This window comes from Anneissia japonica, unplaced genomic scaffold, assembly GCF_011630105.1.
Source record: "Anneissia japonica isolate Jap-2015-1 unplaced genomic scaffold, ASM1163010v1 scaffold4054_len1135799_cov195, whole genome shotgun sequence".
NCBI classification, from domain to species: Eukaryota; Metazoa; Echinodermata; class Crinoidea; order Comatulida; family Comatulidae; genus Anneissia; species Anneissia japonica.
The window spans coordinates 656,160-669,658 of NW_022694605.1; the positions used below are offsets into that span (position 1 = coordinate 656,160).

The following is a 13,499-nucleotide window of genomic DNA, read 5'->3' on the forward strand; positions in this document are numbered from 1 at the left end:
GTAAAAATGATAGAAAATGTACAGCATCAATGGTTGACTTTCAGAACACAAAAATTTCACAGTTTCATAATATTTATTTGGCAAATAAACACGGAGGCGATCAACAACATGGCTTACCCAGATAGGACTGAGCAAAAGTTTTGAATACAATCATAGACTTATATTGTCTCCAAAATTTGTTTGCATCTTTTCAGTCATTATCTGGTAGCTTCCTTCATCTTTTTATTTAATTGAACATGAATTTTTAAATTTTGTTTTCTTTTTCTGTGTTTTGGGGTGGGTTGGGTTTTGTTATTAGCTGGAAGGTATCACCACAACCAAATACCTTTATTATTATGTATATTATGCATTTATTCTGAGTATTGCTTGAATGATTTGTAAAAAATAAACTTTGATGTTTACATTGCATTTTGGAATTTATGTCATTTAGCCTAAACAAGAATTCATGCAAAACAAAAAATCAGATTCCTTAAGGACATCCTCGCTAAGGAAATCATCAGCATCACTGGAATCAAGCTCTATGGCAGCAGTTCACGAACCATTTTCTCTTGGTGCCCTACCAGATGTAATTATACTAGACAAAGAAACAACAGAAACAAAGAAACAAACACTAACTCTAAAGGAAAGTACTATAGAAAGAGATATCAGACTGGCGCAGGAGAGAGAAGCAGCGATTCGTTTACAAAACAGTATGTTCACACTTATAGAAATACCTTATAATTATTAGAGGACATTTTAGAGGTGCTTAGTAACAGTGCCATATTTAACGAGAGTGAGCCATCAGAGAAATTGATCACTTCTGAACCAGTTGCTCTGTAAACCAAGGTTCTTAATGTCAAGAATGAACCTTGAACTATAAGACTGCAATGCAACCAAGCCATAATCTTAATCATCAAGCGATTCAAAAACAACTTTAAACTCTAACAGACTCACTATAAAACTTAGTGTATGGATTGGAACTATTGGGTTAACTTGTAGATGAAAATAGAAAATGTATAAATGTAAAGAAAGGTATAAACAAAGATTAAAATATTATATCAATTACTAATTGTCTTTAATCAAATGATGTCCTAGAAAAACTTGCAAATGAATTCATTACTTGTGTTTCATATAGAAAAAGATAAAGAAGAATCACAAATCAAACCACAAAATCTAAAGTTGACTAACAGCTCAGCAGAGAGGGCAAAAAAACCAGCAACAAAGACATTCTCATCAAGCTCTAGTTGTTCAAATTCATCATCAAGTTCAATTAGCAGAAGGCTTGCAATGTCAAGCATGCAGAAGGAACTAAGTAATGAAAGACAGAAAGAGCAAGAACTTCATATGCTAGGTATCATCAAATCCTTATCAAGCAATAATGACAACCAGCAAGAAACATTGCACAAAGGTAAACCTTTTTTGTAAACATCAACGTTTACATGACCTTCCTTATTCTTAAATATTTTTTCCTAGCAAAACACAAAATAGGATTTTAATTTCCATAAATTTTTTGGTATTGTCGTTGGCGTAATGATGGTGCCGGTGGCCCTGTGTATTTCCGAAACTGAAGGCCCTTTTTGGGTCCCGGTCACAAATTCCATCGTAGGATTTTAGATGTGCATTGTTATTCTAAATTTTTTTTAATGACAAATAAATAATATAATATGGATCCAGAAAACTGAGGCCAGGGAGTGACTTTCACAGTTGGAGAGTCTATACCACCTCAGACCCACCATGGTTGGGGCTGAGGTAAGAAAATTTATGAATATGGCACCTTTAGATGGACGGAAATGGCACTTCGCAGACAAAATTGTGAATAGAATTTTCTTTTTATCTCCAAATTTAGTGGGCCCAGGCCGGCATCTCCCCCCCGACACACCCTTTATTCCGCCACTGAATATGATATATCCTACAGTCGATTTCAGACACGCATTAGGCCCTATGCCGTTGCCCTTGTGGGGCTGAGGTGTATTACTATGGCATGTCTAGATGGCCGCAAATGGCACTCACAGACTTCAAATTGTGAATATAATTTTCTTTTTATCTCCATTTTTATTTATTTTTTTTGACAAATTTGGTGGGGTCCCGGGCCGAGAGGGGGCCCCCGTCGGGCCGACAAGGCCCCTTCTCTTTAATCATTATAGTGTAATATGATATATGCCATACAGTTGATTTCAGAGACACATTATGGTGTTATTTATCAACAAAGTCCTTTTTGGTCAGGCTTGCTAGATCGAGGAACCTATGGGTAGGGCCCCTCCGGGGACCCTAGAATTTGGGGGCCCTGCGGACCGCCGCATGAGAGCGCATAGGAGTTACGCCACTGGGTTTTGTCAGCAACACTTCTTCTATGTTGTTTAGTTGTGAAATTATATTTATTGTTCTACCAAAAAATATTTGTTCACAAATCTGTAACATTACTGAAAATTAAAATTGTTAGCTGGAGCCTACTTGTGGTGGTGGTGATGTCAATCATGTAATTTGTAATAATGTAATTGGATATTCTATTCATTAGAAGAAAAGAAAAAAGTACAAGTCAACGAATCGATCATTCAACAAGAGATACGTCTACAGAAGGAACGAGAAGAAGCTATCAAGAAAGAGCATGATCGACTAAATTCACGACCGAAATCCTCCTACCAGTTGGCAGTGACACAACCTGAAGCAGATTCAGAAATCAGTAAGAGACGAAGTGTTCCAGTGACGGACAGTCTAACGCATCTACAGGTACAGTGATAAATATTATGTACAGTATCGTTTTAAATATTAAGTTGAGCAATCTCCTCCCCTAGGATACATGCTGCCTGTAGTGTTCCCTGGGGTACTAATTATGCTATGGGCAGATGACCCTTTTTCCTGTGGCACATCCCAGCAAGTACAAAACTTTAATGAATGAATGAAAACTTTAATGGTGTTCATGATTGTTGTGGTTTTTTAGTATCAGTATGTCAGAAAATAATTTTTGCACAATGTTGCCATATGTTACTCAGAGTTGCAAAATTTCGTTACCAAACTGTAAAATTATTTTATAACGTAAAATTATTAGCTGGGATAATATCCTATTAAAAATTATTTGGTATCTATATAAATTATAAATGCACAAGGTGCTTTACACCAAATTAGAAAGACTCAAAGAATAAAGTGAGGTCTCACATTGTGTTCCCCCTCCTATGATCCACTTGCAATTTACCTTTTCCCTATGAACCATAATATACATCTATCATTGATATTTTTTTTCAAATGCTAATGCAATTTAGAATTTACTGACAGATACAATTACAGTATATCAAACATAACAAAATATGGTAGTTATTTCTATGGAATTACCCCTACTTTTAAGATGGAATTACTTGCCCATGGGCCACATACTATCCAGTATTTATTTTCAAAATGTTTTACAGTGATTCTGTCTATCTTTTAAAGCTGATCATTTGACATCCTCAGATAGAGCAAGACAATAGCAAATATAATACAACATGGCATGAATTATATTTGAATTAAAAATGTAATATCTAATAATATAAAAGCACATAATGCATAAAAAATAAAATACAAATATTGACTGCTCATGAGGGAAATGGTGAAATGTTTCTATTCCCAAGGGACTTTGGCCCTGGAACTAGAGCAGTCAATATTTGTTTTATATACCTCATACATAGATTATACAAGGCCTAGTATTACAAAACAAGTCGTGAAAATAGTACCCACAAAGTAGGACTTGGCTAGACCTGCTTCCTAGGCCTAGAGGCAGTAAAAGGGCCAATCTCTCATGTCGTAGAGGTCGCATCCTCTTTTACATCTGTGCGTGTCATAAATTACACAGCGGATATTACATCGCGACAGGGCAAAAAATTATATTATCATTTAACGTGATAGTTTTTTCCCCGTCATATGTGTGATAGTACCTACTTTTTAATCAATCAGATCCCTGGAATCTATGTATGTGGTATATAACATAAAATAGTGATTGTATGAATAAAAAGCAGACATATTATACATAATATGTAAATTTTAAAGACACATCAATCAAAATAATTGAAAAAAAAATCTACGAAAGCAAAATAGAAATATTAAGTAATGATTTTCCTAATTTACCTTTTCCTGAAGGCACAGTCCCAAGTCTCCTGTCAGTCTCCCGAAAATTGGATGGTCTCCCACACTCCCGCAAGCAAGCATTTCATGACAATAACAATAAATTTTTTTGTTTTACTTAGGCCTAAACTATGGTTGCCTATTATTTTTTGCAGTCTGACAGTGCCATTTCTGGGCTTTTAAAGTCTGAGGTGCCTATTCTAAAAAAATGTCATCACCTCGGCCCCAATCATGGTGGGCCTGAGGTGGGCATGACCCTTCGTTTCGTACCTACACTTTTTCCTCATAGAATATATAGCGCCCCCATTGTCATTAAAGGAATCTCCCGGAGATGGGTTCTTCCAACTTGGGACCCCTGCAGTTCCCAACCTGGGATCTACCCCTCGGTAGTAGTCAGGCACCTTCAGGGTGTGGGTAAATAGTCAAGTGGTCATTAAATGTTTGGGAGGGTGTTCAGAACACAAAAAAAGTCTTTGTATATAATAGTATATCTTAGTTGGGCTTGAGAGGTGAGCAAATTTAGGTTGTTCACATACATCGCAAAGACTATTAGAAAACTATTTTAAAGTACGACAGTGGCATTTCTGGTAATGTGGAGGTACCGTATACTAAAGGATTTGCTCACAGGCCCACATTGATTGGTACGTATTGTCATGTTGTAGTCCTACTTATGCCCCAGATTCATAATAGCCTACTGTCAGCAACAACATTATCAAGCCTTATTGATAAAGTGGTAACAAACATGCAATGTTTCTTTTGTTTTTTTCTTGGTGTGGTTTGTAGCAAGCCCAATTCCCAGTAAAATTTCAGAAAATCTGACTTTTATATATGTTATAAAGATGTCAAGTTAACAAACTAGTTATAAAGATTTATAAATATAATACAGAATTGCAAGTTTAACTGAATTTAGACATTCCTAAACATGAAAAAATGAAAAAAAAATTGAAATTTGATTGTTTAGTGTTCCACACAAAAAATAAACGCAGATGAATTTGTTTTGTTTGATTTTGCGAAAGGCTTGCGAAGAAATATAATAGGTGCTGGAAACATTAGCCTGGATTTAGGTTCTGTTATCTTACGTTGCTAGTATTGACACTTGTGAAATATAATATTTCATTGGAATTATTTTTTACAAATTTGTTAAAAAAATGATTCTGACCGAGATTTTGACAATTACACAAACATATCGCAGACCTACTCTATTGACTGCATCAAACTAATCCCATTTGAGAGCGTGCACTTTCTTTATCGCTCACGATCGTATCGGCGATGTAAACTGTTCAGTAAAACAGATTAATGTTTTGTTTTTTTTTTAATTGTGAGATGAATTAAAATATTTTATCAATGGCATTGGTGGGCGAGATAAATAAAATAAGAAGACCCTGCATACAGTACCTCTGACCCTTGACTGTAAAGTATATACGCAAAAGCGGGAGCATTCCATTGAATGCGATCTACAAACTTGTTACTTGTTTTACCGAGGGAGTGTGGTTGGAAATAATGACCATGGGGAAAGAACCAAGGCTAAACTGGACATGTTACTTCTTTTTGTCTGTCCCAATTTCCTGTAAGTTCCTCAACTCCCATAAACTGTCAAAATCTGTTTGGAATGATTCAGATAAAATTACCCTTTACAATAAATTTTGTTGAAGGTTGAATTACTCCCTTATCATGAAATCATCGGTTTTAAATATAAATACTCTTTTCACATTTGTACTACATTGTAGATTGCAATAAAAGGATATTGATTATTCCTTTTACATTGCCCCTTGTGAGAAATAGCACCAATGAAATTTATACTTCTGAAATGTTAAAACTTTGAAAATGTGGAGAGGTGCAGGTTTAATGTTTTTAATGGTTACATCTGTTGTTTGAAGGATGTATCATCATTTCAACATTAACCAAATTCGATCCTTGGACTTCCTGATCTAGGCATATAGTTAAAATAGGGATATGCGCTATCACTATATCTTGATATCTCAATAAAGGTCATGGCATGTGCACCACTTACAGCCTTTCAGGGAATCTTCAAATAATTATTTAAAAAAAAGTTATATCCAGAATGTATTATATGTAGAACCTATTAATTTTAATGCTAATAATTTTATTAATTTTGTTGAGGATAAAGCACAGTGAATTGAATGTTCATTTTTGTTGAATCGGGTATGTAATGGGTATTTACCTCTATATTTTGATCATTCTCGGCGATCCTTCTCAAGGGTATTAAATATAGAGTAATTATTGTACGAATCAAATCTGTAATAAGTTGACAGAAAATATAATAAAAAGGTAGAATCAGGGATCCCAAGTCTCCCATGTTGCAGGAATCCCGTAAATCGGGGCAGTCTCATGCACTCGCACAAGCAAGCAAGAATCTCCCAAAAAACAACCCATCTCCAACAATTTATAAATATTTGCAGGTTTTTACTACTTTGTTATCAAATATCCCATGGAAGTCAATTGTTAATGTTGCATAGCAAAATAAAATGTGTTAAAGAAAGCTCATTTTAAGCAGATCTGGAAGTGGCTTCTTTTAACTTGGGACCACCCTGCTGTAAGTAAACACCAGACTTCTGGACTGCAAAATCTTCCACAAGATTTTATTTATCCATATATGAATTTCATCCAAGTAGCTTTGGCACAACAAAAAATAAATATAACCAGTATACTGATTTCCAGTGCAATTTAGATATACTCAAAGAATATGTGCCTACCAAGGTAGTGCAGCATTTCAGCCAGGCCAATGTAAACATTGAAAGGGGTCTAATGCAATAATTTACTGATTAATTATCTGTGACCTCACAGTAATGAATATACTGTATGAGACTTGGGTATTGGCAACAGGCCCAAGCACAGGGTTGAGAGTCCTCCAAAATTAATATTTAAGGTCCTACTTCAGACAATTATTTTTACAGAAATTGGACCATACAACAAAGTTTCTCTTGCGCTTGATTGAAGTGTAGCCTTATATGAATGAATTGTAGTAAACTCTTATTTTGAGCAGCAGTTTAATTCCAACAGTCGCATACTACAGCCTGGAAGACTTAATTTGAATGGGCATAAACTCCATGCAGTACTAATATGGCACCTCAATCATACTAAACCAGATAAAGCACAAATTTCACTTCCCTTTCTTGGATATAAAATTTACATCACAAACCAAATTGTTCACTGTTTCACAGTCAGGAAATTAATTCTATATTGCTACTCATCACTCTTGAACTCTTCAGAATGTAGAGCAACCAGTATGGTCAACTATAATATTTAAATTTTAAATCATTTAAAAAAAATTCCATTACATGTAGTTGCAGTATATATAGTCATGAACTCAACTTTAATGCTGTCATCCTTACATTGAAATGAGAAACACATCTGTTGTATCTCATTATATAGGCTGCCAAAAACAGACCAATGAAGAATTCGAAAATACATTTCACAGTTATGAACCATCTAATATTCCCTTCTGTTGTTAATCTGCAATTTATTTGACAACAACCTTTACCTTTATCATGACCTGTTATGCTTATTTTAAACAGTACTCGCATCAGCTGCTACATTTAACCAAAAAAATTGAAAAATTGGCACCATGCTTGCCGTTAAAAAAATTAGATCTGCACCATGCTTGATATGTCAGGACCATGCTTAAAATAAGGGCAAGTCATATTTGTTTATTGTACAGTATAATGGTTGGAAATAAATTGGTATAATGTATGTTTTTCTTTCCCCACCAGTGGCAGACAGTCAAGGCAAACCCAACAAAATGCAAAAGAATATATTTTATTGTGAACTTTCTTATCCAAAGTCTTCTAAACCAACCTTAATTTTTTGACTTGATTTCTACATTTCATTGGAATGTTCAAGTTTAATAATATCATTAATTTTTTAATCTTTAGGCCTTTTGGTATCTAGGATAGCGGGCCTATTGCGTTGTTTACGCAGCTGCTTAGACTTTCCGCATGGTTGGTTTGCAATAGAAGTGAGTCAATAGAATTGGGACCATCTTTACAATGGCTAAATTTGCTATTCTTCTAACTGTGGGGTGGCATTACAGTAGCAAATTTAAAACTGGTACCTGTATGGAAGCAGTGCTTCTAAGAGATAAGTGCAAACTCCTCTTCTCACTGCTTCTCTACTGTAACATTACTAGCCTAATTGGGCTTCAACTGCCGATTGGATAATTTGTATTTTTTGACATTTTAGAATTTCAGTGATTAAAGTTAAAATAAATCTGCATGCAGACAGCCAGTATAGAAGAAACTTGTATAAATTAAATTGTAACTTGTTAACGTACTGGAATAAGACATCTTTTAAGGAAAAACTACAACTCATGTAGATACGTGAAAAAGAAACATTCCATATTTATTTGAATAACGCCTTGTTTTGAATAACACATAATTACCGTCAAAATGTGTTGTGTGATCATAAAGACTTACTGATCCCAATCAGGTTTTAAAATGCCTAATTCTACTGAGTTGAACATTAATAGATTGTTTTGAGAATGACGTTGCTTCCATTAGTTTTGTTTACAATCATTAGGGGGCACATACTGGTATTCAAGGAAAAAATAAACGCCTGGGGAGTTTATCCCAAATATGGCTCAGGAGGGAGCATTTATTCCAATGAATACGCTTTGTATTATTATTATTATTTGCTTTATAGAATGTTCCCACTAGCAACCCTTAGCATACCCTACATTTTACCCTACGGTCCGCCACTTTTTGATCTGTTTCTGGTTGAAAGTTAGTACTTATTTAATTTAAATCGTAAATGTTTAAAAAAAAATTTTATGACAATTTTTTATATAAATTATGTACATTGTTGTATGGGGGTTGGAGCCACATAGAAAGTGATTTTGCTATTGCCAAACCGGTCCACTTCTAGTCAACAAAATTGTCACACTTTGTGTTCATTTTCAATATTGCATTTTATATCAAAAATAACAAAATAAATGGAAAAGAAATCTATCTAAATGAGCTAATAAATATTGTTATTAAATTTTTTGAGATTTTTTCCATTTGTTTTTGTAATTTTACATATGCTTAGGCATATAACACCAGAAATATGTATTCAAATGGAAGTTTAACAGTGCCATTTCCAGCCATCTAGAGCTTCCATAAAATTTCTTACCTCAGTCCCAACCACGACGGGGCTGAGGTGGGTCGACCCTTCAATCCGTGAAAGCACCTCACTGTGCCCCTCTAATGTGAATCCCTGGATCCCCATTGGAAGATGACCTGAACTACATGTATTCTCAAGTAAGGGAAAAATGCCTCATCTTATCTGTGAGAATATACGGTAAATACAAATACAAATAAACTTCACTGGCAATCTGCATAATAAAGAAATTCATCTTCTTTTATGCTGCATTCCCCCATTTCTTGCCTCAGTCCCAACCATGATGGGGTTTAACTGCATGTGCAGTTCAGGAAACACAAAATCTACCAGAGATAAAAACATAAAAAAGTGTTGTACAGTGCTTCTCAAAATTTGCTACTACTTACATACTGTAGTCATTTTGGCCAGTCCTCCGAACGTAAAAGAATCCCAGTGGCCTCACAAACTCATTGCTAGAATCTAGAAAGATAATTCCCAACGGTCGTCTTTGGATACATCTAATTGATTAGACTGGTCACTTTAAGAATTTGTAAGTGCGAATTTCCTATTCAATTCATTTCATTGATTTGCTTTTGCCAAGACAAATTGGATGAAATACAAACTCCTAGGAGTTTAGTTGACTAAAGTTAGTAGACAGTAGTCTACTAATAATAGAATAGTAGTAGAACAAATAATAATAGAATAAAAGTAGAACAATAAATAATACTGTTCCCATATCCTTTGCATACATCCTTTGTCTTGCTAACAGTCACTGTACATACAGTATAAGGAGTTGGAAGTATAAAAAATCTATGCAGATTCAATCAACAGAAATTGAATTGTTTCCATCAACAGAAATTGAATCGTTTCCAACTGGCCAGTTACATTTAGCAACATATTTCATTCTTCCCTTATGTTTTAGTTGTTTTTATATCATTTTTAGAGTTCCCAAATTAAAAAAAAATTATTTATTTCAAAATTTGAGGGAATGTTTCATTTCCAGTCTGTTAAGGCTTTATTCTTGTGATTATTGCATTAGTTAGTTTGTAGCTTCAATTTTTCTATGTTCATTAATTTTCATATCAACAGTCATTTTACAAAATTGCAGACATTTAATTCACTTCACTTATGTACATATATAGACACTAATCGAGGGAAAACCTAGTTTTATTCATGGCATTATTGAATATATTTAATTACATAATTACATTATTTATAATTACTAGATTTTTTCAACAGTCATTTTACAAAATTGCGAACATTAAATTCACTTCACTTATGGTAGTATAAGTATAGTATAAGGGAAAACCTAGTTAATTATTCATGGCATTATTATTATTTAATGACATTATATTATTTATTAAAATTCATACATTTTATCATTATTTATTTTGGAAATCTCAAAGGGTATAATTGAGAGTTTGGAATATTTAGCTTCAATGGAAGGATTAGCCAAATTAAATGTTTTTTTAATCATTATATGATTATTATTATTGTCTATGTCATCTATTTTTTTTTTTTTTAAATTCGAATAAGCTCACTTTAATAATTGAACACTTTTATTTGATTTCTTAGTGAAACTGAATATAACTGAACCATTGGTAAGATTATGTATAATATATTATTTTTAGTCAGTTTACATACAGTAATTGTAGGTGGTGGTCACTAATTCATTATATTATGTAATGTATGGTATATTTTATAGTAGTACTAATTTACACACATTAATTATGGTGATGGGGTGTTATGTACAGTAATATTTCAATGTAATTGAATTTATATTTCTCTTTCTCTTTCAACCATAACAGTATTGCATTTCATTTTTATTACTACTGTATGTTATACAATGTATGAGGAACATTCTTGACCTTTTCATTGTATGCTGTGACACTAGTTTTTTTAAAACAAGAATGTTTTGTAACTATGCACTGTATTGCAATGAAGGTGCAGGTCTGTTTCTATAGTAATAAATATCGAGAAGAGTTTAAATATGGAATCTCAGGCAAAGAACTATTCTTGATTGAACTTAAAGGCATCTCATACCAGTCAGACTTGAGCAGATACAAATATTTCCTTTTATTACTTGATTTGTATGCATACTTCTCATGCAAAATACTGGGAAACCAATTTAGATAAAAAATCTGACAACAGTGTCAAAGGGCACAAACAATTATGACATATCTGTTGTTGACAGGCAACATTAAACTGAAAAGTTTATTTTACTGGGATGGTCTTTTGTTCAATATTGACATAAAATTATTTTTGTATCAGACCTTGGTGGGGAACAGCAAGAATGGTTGAGGTGTTCATGAATTTTAATGTTCCTTGAGTCAGGAGTTGTAGTCTACTAATTAATTTATTTGCTATTTTGCGAAAAATAAAGTATTTGATGCAGATGTTTGGGATAATGGATAGTACTGAGGTTGACTATTGAAAATGAGTGATTTACAGTGCTCAATACAGACTCTCAAAATTTGCATTTAGTTACAGGGCCTTCACCCCTAACCAAAGTAGGATCTCTGCCCCTATATATTCCCCTGAAGTAAATGCCCAAATCTTCTTAGCTTAGTTCATCCGCTGCATTTTATATTCCACCAATTATGAGTCAGATTGCACATCTGCTTTCATACAAGGTTTGCTGTTGTATTATTCACTTTTTAAATTTATTTTTATGGCGTGTACAGTAGTTCGGTGAAATTTTATCTTTACTATTTTATCTTTTTTTTACTTCTCATAATATGATATAGTAACAAAAATTTAGAGTGGACTAAACAGGCTTTGCCATTAAAGTTAACTTTTATTTAAGACCACTGAAAATATTAGTTTATCAACCACACACACATTATGAGGGAACCATGCTCCCATAGTGGTGTTGATTTTAAACAATTCAACATTTTGGAACCCCCCTGGATCCACCCATGTTAAACTTTATCCAAAGTTTTATAATACAGATTTTTATTATTTGTTCATATGATTTTAATAAAGAGTAATGCGATAGATTTTCTGATCTTTCAGACAAGAAATGAATCTGGTAGTCCTGTAAGGAGGAAGAGTACGCTAGCTATGCAGTGGGAGCAACGTCTTCAAAAGCAGTAGGCATCCATCTCCAACTTAATTGCTGGTATTGTGTTTAATTGATACGAATTATATAGTAATATTAAGTAATAATTAGACTACCTAAATGAAAATGCTAGTGTTGTTGAGAGGTGTAATGCTGTAATACTTTTACTATTTTACTATTTGAAGTTATAATGTGGATAGTTAACTTAAAATGCAGCCCCTGGGCCGTTTGTGCCAATAAAATAAATGAAATGTAAGAAGCAGCATATTTTATGCAGCATTATATTAAAATGTATCTAATATTAAATCTGGGTTTTTTTTCAACTTTGGGGCCATGCCAAGTCTTTATAGGCCATTTGCATAGAAGTCATGATGCATTGCATTTAACGCTTTACATTTAAGGAACAAAATTATTTAACCAGATTAAATGATGTCTTAAAAGTTGATCGTCCTCACACGGAATACAAAAAGAAAAGTTTATCTTACTGTGGTGCTATTCTCTGGAACACACTGGATGAACATGTTAGAAATGCTTCAAGTGTTAAAATATTTAAAACACTTTTGTAAAATTTTTGGTCTTTGCTTCATTTTTTGTATCTCGTATTTGTATATAATTTTATCTTTTTTTTTGTGATTATGTGTTAGTTTTATTTTATACTGTTATTTTGCAACTAGAATAACACCCACTGGGTGAAACAAGCTTTCCGTGTAAAAATAAAGTTTTAATAATAATAATAATAATAATAATAATTGTGCTATTCATTATAAGAATAGTCAACACCACTTCTACACTACTATATTTATGAAACCAATTATTATTATAAGTCAATCGTGACGTCATCACTGTAACTCCCAATGTTATCCGCCTATTCCCCAGCGTCCACTAATTTTTTTATTAGTGGACGCTTGGCTTGATTTTTTTTAGGTTCGTGTGCAAAAAAAAATCCTCATTTTTTCATTGTATTTGAAAATTTCTTTCGTAAAACAAGCTTAATTAGAACCCCAAGAAAGTTACTTTAAATTCAATATTAAGAATGAACAATTAAGCTTTTCCTTGAATCAATGAACCCTAATAAAATAAACAAATGAACATTCAATAGGAATATTTTTAGATGTAGGCCTACGGCCAGACAGCAGGTCGCCAAGGCCTCGTCCTATTACTAGCCTAGGCCTAGCCTAGTTATGAGATCATCTCAAGATTTTTACCTGTCTGCACCAACCAAAAAGTTAGTGACAGTGACTGTATTCTCTCTCGAATGCTTTGGAAAATGTTT

General features: G+C 33.4%; 1 protein-coding gene across 3 annotated transcripts in view; it reads left to right on the plus strand.

The window, feature by feature from the left end:
• The window catches only part of LOC117101102 (inner centromere protein A-like), a 72,933-nt gene extending 60,285 nt beyond the window's left edge, over positions 1–12,648 (plus strand). For 2 of the 3 annotated variants that reach the window (XM_033240976.1, XM_033240978.1), the window contains 4 exons: positions 431–689; positions 1,115–1,387; positions 2,495–2,706; positions 12,181–12,648. In XM_033240976.1, coding sequence (XP_033096867.1) covers positions 431–689; positions 1,115–1,387; positions 2,495–2,706; positions 12,181–12,261 — 825 coding nt within the window. In that variant the 3' untranslated portion in view covers positions 12,262–12,648. Of the gene's footprint in view, positions 1–430; positions 690–1,114; positions 1,388–2,494; positions 2,707–10,740; positions 10,767–12,180 lie in introns of all 3 variants that reach the window. The other variant, XM_033240977.1, reaches the window with a different exon arrangement.
• The last annotated feature ends 851 nt before the right edge of the window (positions 12,649–13,499 follow it).